General features: G+C 40.0%; 1 protein-coding gene across 1 annotated transcript in view; it reads left to right on the top strand.

Annotated features, from left to right (window-relative positions):
• Positions 1-5,994: 5,994 nt before the first annotated feature.
• man1a1 (mannosidase, alpha, class 1A, member 1) overlaps positions 5,995-15,400 on the top strand; it is a 138,770-nt gene continuing 129,364 nt past the window's right edge. Inside the window, exon 1 of the mRNA XM_042389729.1 lies at positions 5,995-6,781. Coding sequence (XP_042245663.1) covers positions 6,272-6,781 — 510 coding nt within the window. The 5' untranslated portion in view covers positions 5,995-6,271. The remainder of the gene's footprint in view (positions 6,782-15,400) is intronic.

Consider the following 15,400-nt stretch of genomic DNA (forward strand, 5'->3'; position numbering starts at 1 on the left):
ACAAATCAAATCCTATTCAGAGATATTTGGTGGAGTTTTCTCGTAAACCAAAACAAAAGTTTCTTTTTAACTTCGTGCGAATCAGTGAGGTCTAACAAATGCATTTTCTTCCGCAAAGTTGATTTTTCTTGGCACCTGTCGATCAGTGGGATAGTCTAAAACCACTGGCAGGAATGTGTATTACACTAGTGGTGATTAAGCACCTTAAAGTGCCAACGACGGTCGCTAGCTGCTCCAACTGGCTCCCATTCAAAAAGCATCATTCTCTCTAGAAATACTGAGCCCATCATTGTTTTTAACGAGTCATTCTGGTCTCAATCTCTAAATTCAGGCCCTCCTATAAGTGTGCTGGTGGTCATTTTGGAACTTATTGCTCCATTAATAAGATTTAAAGACTTATAGTAGTTTTGATGTCTGCTGTGTGGGAGCTGATTGACAGCTTTGATTGACAGTTGGCTCACCTGCTGCTCTCCCCGGCTCTGAGACTCACACTGAGTCGGACTATTGTTGCAATATTTCACTAAGCTTAATGTGACTTGGTTATGATACCTGCCCTGCTGGCACAGTTTAGCTAAAGTAGCTAACGTTAGCCCATGTGTGCAGCCCTCAGTATTTACACGCTCTGGAAACACGTAGCTGAGCGTGTTTCCAGAGTGTGAAAGGCAACATCCTGCACTCCTTATCTGGAACGTCCTGGCTCCAAACGGAAAAGATGGCGCCGACCAGAAGTGGCAACTCTGAGCTTCAAACTGGCTCCACTGAAACCAACGGGGTGACGTCACACCTCGCTACGTCCATCTCTGCAGTTTGTGGTATTGCGTCGCCTGCATGCTTGTGCGCCTCGTCATGCGTGATCACGAGACAAAGAAAACAGGGACCCAGTCATAAAAACACTGCTTCATGAGGCTACTAATGGCTAAAAGCCCCACAGGGCTACTTTAAGTCAACAACTAAAATAGACTGTATGTGCTCATATATGAGCATAAAGGTATTTTCATCTTTGGTCCAGTCTTGGTGTTTATTTGGGCGACAGGTCTGTTATTCCACCATTTCTGCTTTTCTTCACTCCAGATCTCAAGAAGACATCTGTTGTCACCTGGAAACATCAACTCGCCAACTGCCATGATTCATACCTAATAATGACATGAAGCGTGTGAAGTCATTAAGTAAATACGTGTGGATGCCAGGTGGGAGGAGCATGGTGGACTTGGCAAAACTTAGACCACAGTTCCGAGCTGGACTGGACCAAACCCAGATTCAACAGTAGCTTTTACAGCTTAATAAATACGACGTCCTGTTGCTTCACAGCTTTGAAGGCTTCATGTTTAAACAGCCACATCCAAAGTAGTAAATTTAAAATGAACCATGCATTATGTACAGAAAGAATTCACCACTGTCTGTGCAGTTTTTATTTTTATTACCTGGAACTGCTGACATCATTTGGTGGAGAGTAGAAATATAATAGTTTATGATGGCAAACAAACAGTATTTGTAATTGCCACATACAGTAAAGGCTGATGTGGACAGATTATCCCAGTAGGTTAAAGGAAAATGGCTAAATCACAATTCTTTATTTGTGAAATAACTCCTGGGGAACGCTGGCTTTAAAAATCTAATAGCGTAGGAGTATACAAAAGGGGATTTTTCCCTTTGAGTGAGCCTTAAAAGTGGGTCTTCTACCTCTTGACAAGTTTAACAAGCGTCACAACAAAGGATTATTATTCTTCCCTACGTTGAAAAACCACAACACAACTGGGAAAAAAATAGCTGTTTGTTTGATGCATGCGTTATAATCAACAGTGAAAACAAATCCCATTGAAAAAAGCCCCAAAGTTTGATGAAATGACGCAGAAAAAAAACGTCGGTTGTTTCAAACTGGTTTCTACACGAGACTCTTGGTTCAATATTGAGATGCCAACATTTCACCCGAGATTTAATTTTCTGCTTGAATCGCAGAGTGAGAAAGTAATCACACGGACGCGTGTCATCGTTTAGACAAGTTGTCATCCCAGAATTAGAATTTCAATATGGCAGCACGCATCTGTCATCCCCAGATTAGACTTTCCATCTCTACAGGTGAAGTACATCATATAACTGGCAAAGCTTTCAATCCCAGATGCTTTTTCTTTCTCTCAGTTCAGTAATTTATTTATTATTTATTTATTTTTTTGGCCGTGGCAGCTATTTGTCAGGGACATTATGTCATGTCAGTGATGTATGGTAGAGAAATGTAAATGTTCAACAGCCAACAACACATTCAAATCACTCAGAGGAGATGAATTATTGAATCGTCCTCAGCATCTGTAATAACATAGAACAAGTCCAAGATTGATTTTTTTCTTCTTCTTCTTCTATGAAACTCTAGTATTAGCTGAGACAAAAATTCCAATCTCTATTTAAGTGTAAATTGCATATTTCATGCCCGTAACTGACTGGTTCCTCAAACCATTATTAGTCACCGTCAGAGACAATTGAAATGATTGCCATTTATCTCCCACATTCACGCAGACTAACAAAGATCATGGTTCTCATCAGTGAGTGTATGTGTGCATTCATGCGTGTGTGTGTGTGTGTGTGTGTGTTGTGGGCTGGAGTGGGGTTTTCGTCCATTTGTTAAGCCTATGAATAATAATAAGCATCCTGCACAAAGTAATAGATGAGAATTTCGATGGTAGCCGACTGTGTATTGTAAGGACGGTCGCTCGCTATACACCTCTGCAGAAATAAGTGCACTATTCTTCTTTATAATTGTGAGTTAAGCAGTAAATCAGTTCTCGGTGATAAATAATATAAGAAGCAACAACTCTGAACTAGCTCAGGGTTTAATGGCTCCTTGTTCCACATCGTCCGCCTGTTGATTAGTAATCAGCTAAATCCAACCCCCCCCCCCATTCTTTCACAAGTCACCGGATCACAGACCTGAAGGCTGAGAGACACATGACATGGCCAGGAGATAAGCTGATGAGGAATGTCACGGCTGGTGGAAACACTAAAGACCCCAAAAACTGTCTGTACTTGCTCCGTGATGTTAAGCAGTAACAGAGGTCACTGTATTATTGTGTTGACTGAGCCCTTCAGATAAAACTGAGAAGGCTGAGGATGATAATCTTGGTTAAAGTGGACAATTTAGACTCTTAATCATTTAACCTGTTAGGATAGTGAAGGGATACCGAACTGTAGGCTAGATTATATCACTAATAAAATCCTCCACTGGGTTTTAATCCATGTAAAGTAAAACAGAAAGAACTACATTGAAGCTGCCATAATTGTTTTTATGGCCACTAGAGGGCAAACAAACGTCAAAGCTAATGGCTAAACTGTTACTATACAAACATTCCTGACTATACAGCGAGCAGCTAACTGTATCTGTCATTTGGTGATGGGAAAGTATTGATCTATCAATTCATTTTTGATGAACTATTTATTTATTTAGTTTGTAAAATGTGACAGAACACTCGTTTTGTCTAAAGCCCAAGAATACTCCATTAAAAGAACATGAAAACAAAAAAAGGAAAACCAGTAAATTATCACATTTGAGAAGCTGGAACCAGCAAATGTTTGGCATTTTTTGCTTGATGAATAACTTGAATGATTAAACAATTATCAAACTCGCTTTTGATTAGGCTAATTGTCTGTTGATTGACTAATTGTTCAGACAATTAACTGTTTCAGCACAAGCAGGTCTATCAAATCTGAATTAATAATCTAATGATGTCATATATAATAATATATCAGTCAGAGGGACCAAACCACTACTTTTACTGCAATACTTTAACTACATCAAGCTCATAATACTTATGTACTTTTACTGCAATACTTTAACTACATCAAGCTCATAATACTTATGTACTTTTACTGCAATACTTTAACTACATCAAGCTCATAATACTTATGTACTTTTACTGCAATACTTTAACTACATCAAGCTCATAATACTTATGTACTTTTACTTAAAGTCCTCCTTCACTCATTCATTTTAAGGGGTCGGTCTACCAGCAGGATTTGTGACATCACAACAAATTTGGAGCCAATCCAGTATTCAACTTTTACACAAGTGTGATTTGGAAACCTCAAGCCTCCAGTGCACAAACTTTACAGTGAAGGAGGAAACATCTGGTGTCCAACAGGAAACTTTAGAAATGAAATATATTTGCATATTCATAGCTTTCGGGTTTTTTAATGAGGGAGAAGGAGTAGATGTAGTTTTAAAGATTTTAATGAGATAATTGAACTTTTTTTGTGGAAAAACCATATCAGACAAATTATCATTCAAAGTGTTTTATGTATGTATATGTTAAAACATGTCTGGAGGGGATCTTTAAGTTGGATTTTTCATGCAGGACTTTTACTTGTAATGGAGTATTTTCACATTTCTGTATTGGTATTTTTACTTGAAGATCCTCTCCACACATGTTTTTAACCCTTACTTACTGTTCAGGGGCAAATTTGACCCATTTTTACATTTGAGAGAAGAAAAAACAACCTTAAACACTTTTCTTTTAGCCTGAAATTTGATGACTAATCCTAATGTGACCCAGAATATACAGATATGGACATATTTCAACTTTTTCAAAAACATTTTTGTGCAGCTGATACACAGTTTTCTTCACATTTAATATAATTCATTGAACTCGTGATGTTTTCCTGGGTTATGTAATGTAGGAACGTTGTATAGTGTGATTGCAAATGTTTTTTTCTCCATAAACAAAAAGCGTAAAAACTAAAGAATAAACTCTCTCTGCTCTCTGAAAGCTTCATTAAGGTTTAATCACCAACTTATCCGTGACTGATGAGGTATTCATGAATGATTTGTGGTTCGGAAATTTGGTATAGAGACTAATCATGAGGGGATACTGTGAAGGATCTGAATATGAATCGCATGTAAGGGTTAATCATTTGTATAATTACCTCGTTAAAGTCCTTAAAATGGCATCTTCTTCTCCCCCCTCAATGAAAAATCCTGAATCTATGAATATGCAAATATTTCCAATTTCTAAAGTTTTCCTGCAGGATACAAGATGTCTCCTCCTTCACTGTAAAGTCCATTCTCAGTGTTTTTTACACTGGAGGCTCCAAGTTTCCACATCACACTGTGTAAGGTGATTATTGAACCAGAATTGGCTTCCAAACTGGTTGTGATGTCACAAATCCTGCTGCATCATGCACCCTTAGAATTAGATTTTTAATGAGCTTAGAGAAACTTTCCACTTTCAGGAAATGAATGTGGAAACAAACTCTTAACATACATCATCCTGTCAAGTCATCTAGTCTTTACATAAACAATGGGTTAGAGGGGTGATGGCTCATTTAAAACTTGAAAAGCTTAAATATTCAATTCGGAGGATCTGTACAGAAATTTCTCAAAGTCTGGCGACCATTTTTTTTAGATTATTTTGACTCCATACACTATGATGAAGAGTAAAATGACCTGCCTGTATTTTTTCCGTTTTTCTGGAACAGGGTTACGATGTGAACCCTGAGAAGAAGCTACCGTCTGTTAGAGCTTTTGTTGGATTTTAATTTTTTTTTATTTGTTTGGGTTTTTGGTTTGGCCAATGTATTTGGAGATATGACTTAAGATGCAAAGGATATTTATTGTTATGTGTATTTTTCTGTTTGAAAAATTTAATTTAAAAAAAACACATTTGAAATAACATACATCATCCTACACAGAGAAGCTCAAACTGAAGGAACAAGAAGAAACACATTTTTGAGTGGACGGAGACTTTAAGTTGGATTTTTCATGCGGGACTTTTACTTGTAATGGAGTATTTCCACATCGCTGTACTGCTAATTTCACTTAAATAAAGGGTCCGAGTACTTCTTGTACCCCTGGTCTTGTCCAGCATGTACCACTTCGCGGTCCGCTTCTCTGTCTGATCAGGGGAAATAAAGTTTTCTTAACGGCTGTCAGCGCTTTTATACCCCGATGGGAGGACCCGCCCCCCTCCTCGTGCCCCCACTACTCACAGGGCGGAAGATGATTGGCTGATGGCGCCTGTCAGTCACGCCTTTCTCCCGCTGCTTCCTGTGTGATCCGCTAGACTCGCTCTGTCTGCAGACGGTCTCCGGTATGGACAGCCGCTTCTCTCCCGGAGTTTCTACCGGAGATTTTACTACTGTTATTCTACATTTGACTCCGTTTATATCATCTGGAAATGGATTTCTGAACGGAATAAGCCGAAGCTGAACCCGCCGTGTGTTAAATCGAGCGTTTAAACCCTATTTTTTTTTTTTTGGTTGTTGTTCGAGTTGTTTAAAGGAGGAGAAAATGCCAGTTGCAACTCTTCTGCCTTTTACCGCGACCCCGAGTAGGAAGTCTGCCAGCCCGACCTCTTTCAGGTTGACAGAGAAATTTATTTTGTTGTTAGTGTTCAGCGCTTTTATCACTCTGTGTTTCGGGGCCATTTTCTTCCTACCGGACTCGTCCAAGCTGCTCAGCGGAGTTTTCTTTCACTCCTCCGCGGTGGAGACCAACACCCGCACCGGTCCGGACAGCAGCGACTCCGGGTCGGCTGGAAACGACGAGCGGGTCCTGGCTAAAATCAGGAAAGACCACGAAAAAGCTCTGATAGAGGCTAAGGATACTCTACAAAAACGACCCGATGAGATAAAACAGGACATTATAAACGAGAAGGAGAAAGTTGTAAAGGAGAGTCTGGGTCAAGGTGGGAAGGATGTCAATAATTTACCGTTCGTCGAGTATCACCGGCCGCCCGGAGCGACGGGACACGAACCGCTGGACTCCGAAACCAGGGACAGACGGGCTAAAATCAAAGAGGTAAGTTAAGGATCTGTTGAGCTCTCTGGTCGGTGTACGGAGGAAAAACTTCGCACCAAACCCCGCCAGAAAAAAACGACAATCGAAATTTACCTTAGCTTACAGCAGCTGGTCCTCACTATAAAACACGACTTTACATATCAGACCAATCATTCTTATAACATCTACAATTCGGCTTATATATAAAACACAAGGGATTAATAATGTGAATAAGGTTGAAACTTTTTACAAACTGTTCGCTTCTTATATCGAAAGTCTTCGCCGCCGGTGAACATACGTGTCGCAACGACAGGACACCGAGTGTACAACTTCAGATTTTGCGTAATAAAAGTTAACCACAGTGAATAATTCGCAGCCGAAGTTTCCAGGACACACATCAGCCTTCAGGGTATGATTGTAAGCGATGTTTTACGTGTCATTTAACACACACACGTGGACTTGAGGCGTTAATTTGACAGATTTGTAAACGGAGTTCGGCGCGACGTTTCTTAGCAGGCAGCTCCGGGGGAAAAAGGAAGGAATGTGTGCAGGATCCACCGCCCCCCTCCGGGCTGCTATACCTGTCTTTCAAGTTCCCGTCTGCCAGGGCGATACGGGGACTGGTGCAAAAAAAAAAAAAAACAGCTCTCGTGTGCTGTCATAGTGGGAACACTGGGAGATCACGGAGGGGTGGGGGGGGGCGAAACACACCTTTTTATCCTTTTATATGACCCGGATTCACAGTTGGTCACCTGAAGCAGGGCTTTATATGGGAAATTGCAATTTTATTCTTAATTTGAAAGCCTGACTAATGTTTTCCCATAGCAATGGTTTTTCTATCTTTTAATTATTACTAATTGAGTCATAATGTACCCTCGGATTAATTTACCTAGATGGTGCCACAGTGCATATCCTATTTATTTCAGTACATTATGAATCCTCTGATGTCTTGTTATTCTGCACATGTGAATGTAAAACCTTATTTTTATAGCCTGCAGCCGTGAAAGACACCAACAGGTAGCATGTCTGGTGTTACTGTGATATGTCGCTGCAGTGTGTGTGTGTGTTTGGGAGGGAGGGGTGGTGGTTTCATGGTGTGCAGTCAGGCTGCTGCTGTTTCATCTGTAGTGGTATGATCCCAACTCTCTGCTATAAAAAAATATCCTCAATGAACGTTTTTATCCAAATGGAGATGACGTGTATTTCTTTAGTGGTGTTTTTAAAAAGGTTCACATGTGGCTTTTTGGACAGCAGATGTCATCATCCAGGTGTTTTACACAGAGTAGGTGAGGTTTGATGTCCTGACTGAGATACGTGGTTTGTGTAAACACTCTGGTGGACTGATATGTATGAAAATGGGACACCTGCAGGTCAAAGGTCAGAGTGGATGTGAAGGATTTCCCTGAACAGTCTCTAAGGTGTCCATGGGGCAGGAGGTGATACTGGAAAAAATGAAATATCATGATAACATATTTGACTGAATACCCCACTGTCAATAATATCAAGTATGAAAAGCAATAATTGCAATAAAAAAAAGTCTCATAAGTTAAGTAAAACCTTGTCAGTTAACAGTAATGCAGCCATTAAGACCTCAGACTGAAATATTTCACAATATTATTAAACCAACATCAGTCCAATCATATTTATGATATTTCTGTACGTATGTAAACGCTGCCCAGAAACCTAAAAGATTATCTCTGGTATTTGGTATGAAAGACACAGTGTTTGAAATGTGGATGTTGGATGTTTGTGACCTTAAGATGACGTCAGCGGCCACTAAAAGGTTAAGAGAGCCTGCAGTCACGCTGTCGACCACACACACACACACACACACACACACACACACACACACACACACACACACACACGTGGCCTTAAACACGTCATGTCAACCAGAAGCCTGTTAGTACTCTTTAGTCTCCCAGTAGTGTCCGTCTTCCTGCCATCATAGATGTTTAATTAATGCTTTAGTCATCATGTCAGCGGTGATACAAACACACAATCAATGCATTGTGTCATTGTCTTTCCTCCCAGTCAAAAATAGAATAATCTATTGCCTATTGTTGGATTTAAAATGGTGTAAACATGAACTTTGACCCCGTGTTTGCATCATTAACCGCCTCACTTAACAGACTTACCTCCTTACTGTGATACCAGTGTTTAAAGCTGAATAAGATGCTGTTTTGTCTGTTTTTAACATTTTTACTTTAGAGATAATTCCCTTTAATTTATAGCTGGCTGTGTGAATGTGTAGCTCCTGTTAGAGCCCCGGTGTTTCTGTCTGTTCTGTTTATGTTCTCAAATTCAACTGTGAACTGTGTGACTTCCAAAACAAAAACAGCGAGCAGGAAGAAAATCAATAAAACATCGGTCCCAATGAAAAAAAACAACTGTTTTGAATTCTTTGTGGGTTTTTTTTTTCCGACAGCTACAGTGTCTGTGTTTGTAAAGGCGAAACACAAATTGTCATGCCGGGGGCAGGTTTCTGTTTTTTTTTAAACAACCAAATATCAAGTTCATATAAATGTGAGAAACTTCAACAGTGGTTATCAGTGCAGCGCCGATGCTGCTCTGAAAATGTTGGTATCTCCAGCAGTATGACTTTAAGTTCACTACATGTTTTCCTACTGTTTATTTTGAATGTTTTTGGCTTTATATCAGCTGTAAACCAGTTTATTGATCACCTGCTGTTTCCTTGTCAGAAGTGTCAGCATCAGAATTTGAGGATCAACATGTCACAGAATGATCTGAAGTACATTTTAAAACCAAACCAACTGTGTGTTTCATTGCTAAACGAGAGGATCAGCAGCATTAGCAGGTTAGTTTAGAGTGAATCTGGTGCAGATGTGTGTTGCTGTATCTCCTCCTTTTGTAAACAGCATCAAGCAAATCATGTCAGGCTATCGACTACCAATATAGGACATGGAGTAGCTGTGCAGACGTCTCTGTGGGGACCATCTGTTGCAGGACTCCTTGTTCTTCTTGTTGCTGATGATAGTTCCTCATGACTCTGGCTGGATGTTTGAGCTTGTTGTCATGCTGCTGAATACATTTCAGACTGGTCAAACGCCTCCCTGATGGCGTTGCATAAAGAATCTAAACATCTAAAGAGCTTAAAACAACACAGAGCTGTATATAAAACATCTGCGCCGCCAGCGGTGAACACTCTTGACACCGTCCTTCATCCGTGCACCGTTTCCCCCCCCTTGTGACCGCGGTTTGTAGATCGTTCATGTATAGAAAGAAACTTCTTAATCTCTACTGTGTTTGCTCAAAGTAAACTCACAGTGTTGCAGAAACAGTCGGTGACGTTGCAGTATTTTCTGACAGGAAAACAAATGTTGAAGTCTTGCAAACCTCCCACCTAATGAAGCAACTAATGAACACATTGTAAACTTAGGGAGGAAAGTGCACTACAAGGAAAAACACACCACAAAACTAGATTGTTACATCCATCCAACATAATACAGGGTGTGTCAGACTTAACCATCGAGGCTACAAAAACGTGGATCAAAATCTCGATCAGTTCTAAAACTAAATATCTTCTCAAGCAGAGCACATCGTCCCGGCAGTGAAACACATCCTGTATGTGCTGTTTAATTGAGGATTAGTGTTTGCCTGCTATGTCAACAGATATCTTAATATTAAGGGAGAAGCCGTTTGAATATGTCAACGAGACAAAACCTATCCGGCGTATAGTGAAGATAAATATGGACTCCACGCTGCAGGTTACACCTAACATGATTAAACACCAACATTAGTTATGAGAAATGTGAGCAGGGGTGAAACTTGTGCTGCCTCTATCAATATTCCCAGTTCACAGCTATTGATTCGGGACCTTGCAGTTGTGGTTTTAAGTGAGTAGACACAGCGGCAGCGGCCATGTATGTTCAGCTCTGACAGGAGAAAATTGGATGATCCAATCGCAGGAAGGTAAATCTTAAGACATTCAGCTAACGTCAGTACAGAGTGTCAGAATCTCAACATCCAAACAAAAGCTATGATGCTCCTCATTGTTATGAATGAATACGCTGTTCTTGGAGGCATCTTGCCTTTTCTTTTTCGCTCCCGGACCAAAATAGCAGCTCGCTCACTCATGCATAATTATCAAGGAACAAATAGGCCTCCGTTATACGCAGCCATAAGTGATAGAACAACTCACCTCATTGTTTTTCAGATCCTTTAAGCATATTCAATCATAGCTGTGTGTGATGATGGATTTAAATAAGGCTTCATCTAATGATTTTCAATAAATCCTTTTTCTCATAAAATGTTAGAAAATAGTGAAAAATATCTGTTAAAATGACAAGATGACGTCTTCAAATGTCAAATTCAACAGTCTGAAACCCAAAGAAAAGCATTAAATCATCAGATTTGATGATTATTCGATGAGTAAAATAGTTGCAGATGAATCTTCTGTGGATGGACTAATGGCGAGGCCTGCATCCAGCTGCACTATAGATTGTTATTTTAATCTTTATTTATTCAGGGACGTTCCACCCTGATCACATTCACACCTGGAAGCTGCCCAGTACGACCAGTCTGACCTGCTGGTTATAACATCCATAGAATCCTCCAAAACAATAAGCAACAAACAATCCAAAGACAATCTGAATATAAAAACAACAAACAGCCACCTTTATTTAGAGGCTTCTAGAATCATTTGAGGTGAAGCTGTGTGATGCTTCTCACTCCACCAGTTGACCCAGTTATCCCTCCCAGTTATCCCCCCCCAGTTATCCGGGGATGGTTGTGGTCTCAGTGGGGGGGGGGGTTGTGTTTGTAACCGGGCTGCAGGGGTGACTCGGTAAAGGATAAACGGCTTGTTGTGACTGACCAACACAATCCTACAATCAGCTAAATCTGTTTGTCTGCTTGAAATCAAAGAGTCTCAGGAGAACCCATCTTCAGCCTCCTCCTCCTCCTCCTCCTCCTCGCAGCCCGAGCTTTCACTCGCTCTCAGAGAGGCTTTGGAGTCAGGAGCAGTGGGGGATAATAATGAAAACCTGTGCTGATAAACAGAGAAACTGAAGGTAGTCTCCTCACTCCTCATATCATGAAATTTTGAGTTTCCCAAGTTGTTCGGGAATATTGAAACGTGTCATTTTAAATTCAGCTGGTTAAACGTGTTAATGGACAGTCTGTATCCGTGACCTTCCTCTAACCGCTGGTTAACTGCAGGCCAGACACGGTGGTTTAATGATACTGATGTTTAAACACTGTTTAACTGACTCCTTTAAGAGAACATGTATGAGAGGGGAATTACATAACCTGGATACAACTGACACTGGATTTTATTGGGTAATTATGTCATTATAATTATGAGTAATTTTGTGGTTTAGCAGTGTAATTATGGAACTACGGTTGCAGGTAGGAACAGAGATTAACCTGCGACTGTATTAGAACAAGTCAGAAGCAGGTTGAACACACTTCCTGTATGAAAGTTGCTGGTTTTCAGCCCAACTGGTGTGAATCCCCTTGAAAAAACCACCAATAACAAACTGTGAAAGAGGAAGCCAAACACACGTTTCCATACTCACTACTGCAATTTTCACATTCTCTATTTTGAATTTGACACTAAGCAACTTTATCTTGCCTGCTCCTCGTTTCCCAGCGTCCTCATAATCCATTTCTTCAGGAGGTTCAATTACTGCGCTGTCAGAAAAACTGTGAGAACTAGAGATGCTCCGATTCATCAGATCAGTATTGGCGCCCGAACCGAACGTATTAAATGGATCAACTATCGGCCAGATGTGACATATCCACATTAAATACACATTCTTTGTCTTTTTCATGATGTTTTTGTTGTCTGTTGAAGTCGTGGTCGACTGCAGAGTCAGTTTTTAGTGCCCCAGCAGTCTCTGACCTCAGTGTTACCTTCAGTAAATGATCCCAGTGAGTTTCACACAGTCAGGTACACAGTACACTGTAAAATGTGACTTGTTGTTTCAACTTAAAAATATGAGTCAAATGGCTGCCTTAAACTTCTACACTAAGTTATATGATAAGATATATGATAGTTCTTTTAACATGTATTGACTAAATATGTCATGTTGTATGAACATCAGCCTTCGCTCAGTGGGTTTAGATCTGTTAAGTCATTGAACTGGTCAGACTGTTGTAAATCTAATTCAGATTAATTATAGTTTTACATTTTCCTAATTTGAAGAGTCGCACGTTAATTTGACACTCGCAGCTTTAGTTGCTGCTGTTGTTCTGTGAAGTTGCTGTAAAGATGAGATGCAAAGCAGTGATCTTATCACAGTGTGTTCAAACTAACCTTCATCACGGTTTACATCGATTTTATTGTGATGAAAAGGATCGACTGTGATTTTATTTTAACATGTATTAACACAGCCTGAGCATGCTGGGAAATCTACTGATCATGTTTCTCAATAACATGAGAACTCACATTTATTCAACTCATCATGTGAGACTTCACGTTAATAAACATTTATATTTAAATGAAGCTAATAACAAAATATTACAGACAAATATGAGACGGAGTCATTGATTAATCAGCAGACACACTGATGACTGACAGAGGTGAGGTATTAAAAATGTTAACGGGAGAGAAAATGATGGATTGGAGCAAATCTCTGCTTATAGTAAACATTAGTAGCAGTCAGATAAAGTACAATAACAGATGTAATCTATTCCTCTGATCTCTCAGGAATCCTGGACTTTGCTTAAGGAACTCTGTTTTTGTGGCGGCATTTTTTTAATATAACGACAGACTTGTTGCTGATTAATACAAACTGCTGCCGCCCTATTTTACTCCTCATCCTCCTCATCCTCCTCATCCTCCAGTGTGTGTGTGTGTGCAGATGAGATGCAGATGAGCGTTTGACTAGCTGTAAGGACGCTGTGTTTTCAGGATGTTCTCCTTTCAGCTCGTTATCTTAAAGAATACCTGCTTTACTTTTTCTCAGACATCCTTATGTTCAGAGAGCCGTGGATTAGAGGCCAGTGGTTTGTAAAGGTCTCTCCTCGCCGGGCCAGAGCCGACTGTTGAGGAAAAGATGAAACATCAATCTTCCTTCACTCGCCTTTCATTTCCTTCTCTGTTCTTTTCTCCTCTCCTCCCTCTCTCTCGTCGTCCTCCTCATCCAATCTCTGCTCCCCTCTTCTCCTCTCTCCTCCTCCTCCTCCTCTGCTTTGCTGTCTTCAGGATTCAGTTCAGTTATTTTCGCCTACTCCCAACACGATTGTTATCCCATTTTGTGTGTGTGTGTGTGTGTGTGTGTGTGTGTGTGTGTGTGTGTGTGTGTGTGTGTGTGTGTGTGTGTGTGTGGTTGTATCACGACAGAAGCCATTTTGCCGCTTTGCTAACCGTAAGAGCCTGAAATAAAATTCTCTGTTTCTGTCTCTTCCTCAGGCTAACTTGGCAGCCAATAAGTCCCATTTCTGTATTGACCTCCGGACTAATTGCCTCTCGTTGCAGGTCCTGGAAACCAGACGTGTGTGTGTGTCAGAGTTACTGCTGGTGCTCTATTTAATTGTCTAATGACTATAGGAATAGTTGTAGCTGCCTGCGTAGGTATGTGTGCATGTACGTTACTGTACTTTAGAGACAGAACTCCTTCCTGTCTGTTCGTTTCCACTACTAATTTCAGTTAAGTCATCAATAGGTGCGTTTACATGTGACTGTTAATGTCACTCATTTGAATGAAGCCACTTTGATCAGAACAAGCCGTCCCATTTGGAAAGACATTTAATTCTTTAAAGCTTTTTGTTATAATTTGATCAAAGGAGGAAGAATCATGATGTAAACTGTCTGTCTGATTGCAGACTCTTGTCTTTCATGTTTGCCCATTTGAGTTAAATAAAAAGCGTCACATGTGCTCCGGTGGTGTCATAAGATTTTATACGTTAACAGAGAAAAGAGAAACTTGACATCTGATTCACTTCTTCTTTTTCTAAATCAACAATAAGAAACCTTAAAAAGAAAAGAAGTGTGGAACTGAATAAACAACTTTTCACTGTTGAATCTTTAAAACCGGCTCAATCAGTGAGGTTCTGCTTTATGGAAAGAGACACCAGAGGTTAGTTTGGGTGCAACAGCAAGTTAATTGGCAACTATTTTGATAATTGATTGTTTGTTCATGCCAATTATCAAGAAAAAATGCAAGTATTCTCTGATTCCAGCCTCCCAGAAGTGAGGATTTGCTGCTTTTCTCTGTTTTTATATTATTGTAAATGGAATATTTTTCAGTTTCGGAGCGTCTGTCTGACAAACAAGCGTTTTGAAGATGTAACTGAGGGATCTGGTGACAGCGATGGACAGTTTCTAACAGTTTTTGTAATTTTACAGACTACAGGATGAATTGAAAAATAATTGACAGATCGTTGATACTGAAAATAATAGTTCTGTTTTACCAGTTTCTAATTCAACTTTCATAACTTGAAATCTTTTCTACACTTTTATTTGTTTGATTTTGCTTTAGAGAATAATAATAATGTTAAAATAAAGGTAACCCTACTAATCAATCCAATACAAGCACAGAATATATTCCAAATGATTCTTAGAGGAATGAGGTTGAAGTAAACTTTCACGACGAACACTTGAATGTAACTGTAGGCTGCTGCAATATATCAGGATGTCCGACGTCTACCTTGGGAGGACAAATCATACAGCAT

The sequence above is a fragment of the Thunnus maccoyii genome, chromosome 17 (genome assembly GCF_910596095.1).
Source record: "Thunnus maccoyii chromosome 17, fThuMac1.1, whole genome shotgun sequence".
In the NCBI taxonomy this organism is placed as follows: domain Eukaryota; kingdom Metazoa; phylum Chordata; class Actinopteri; order Scombriformes; family Scombridae; genus Thunnus; species Thunnus maccoyii.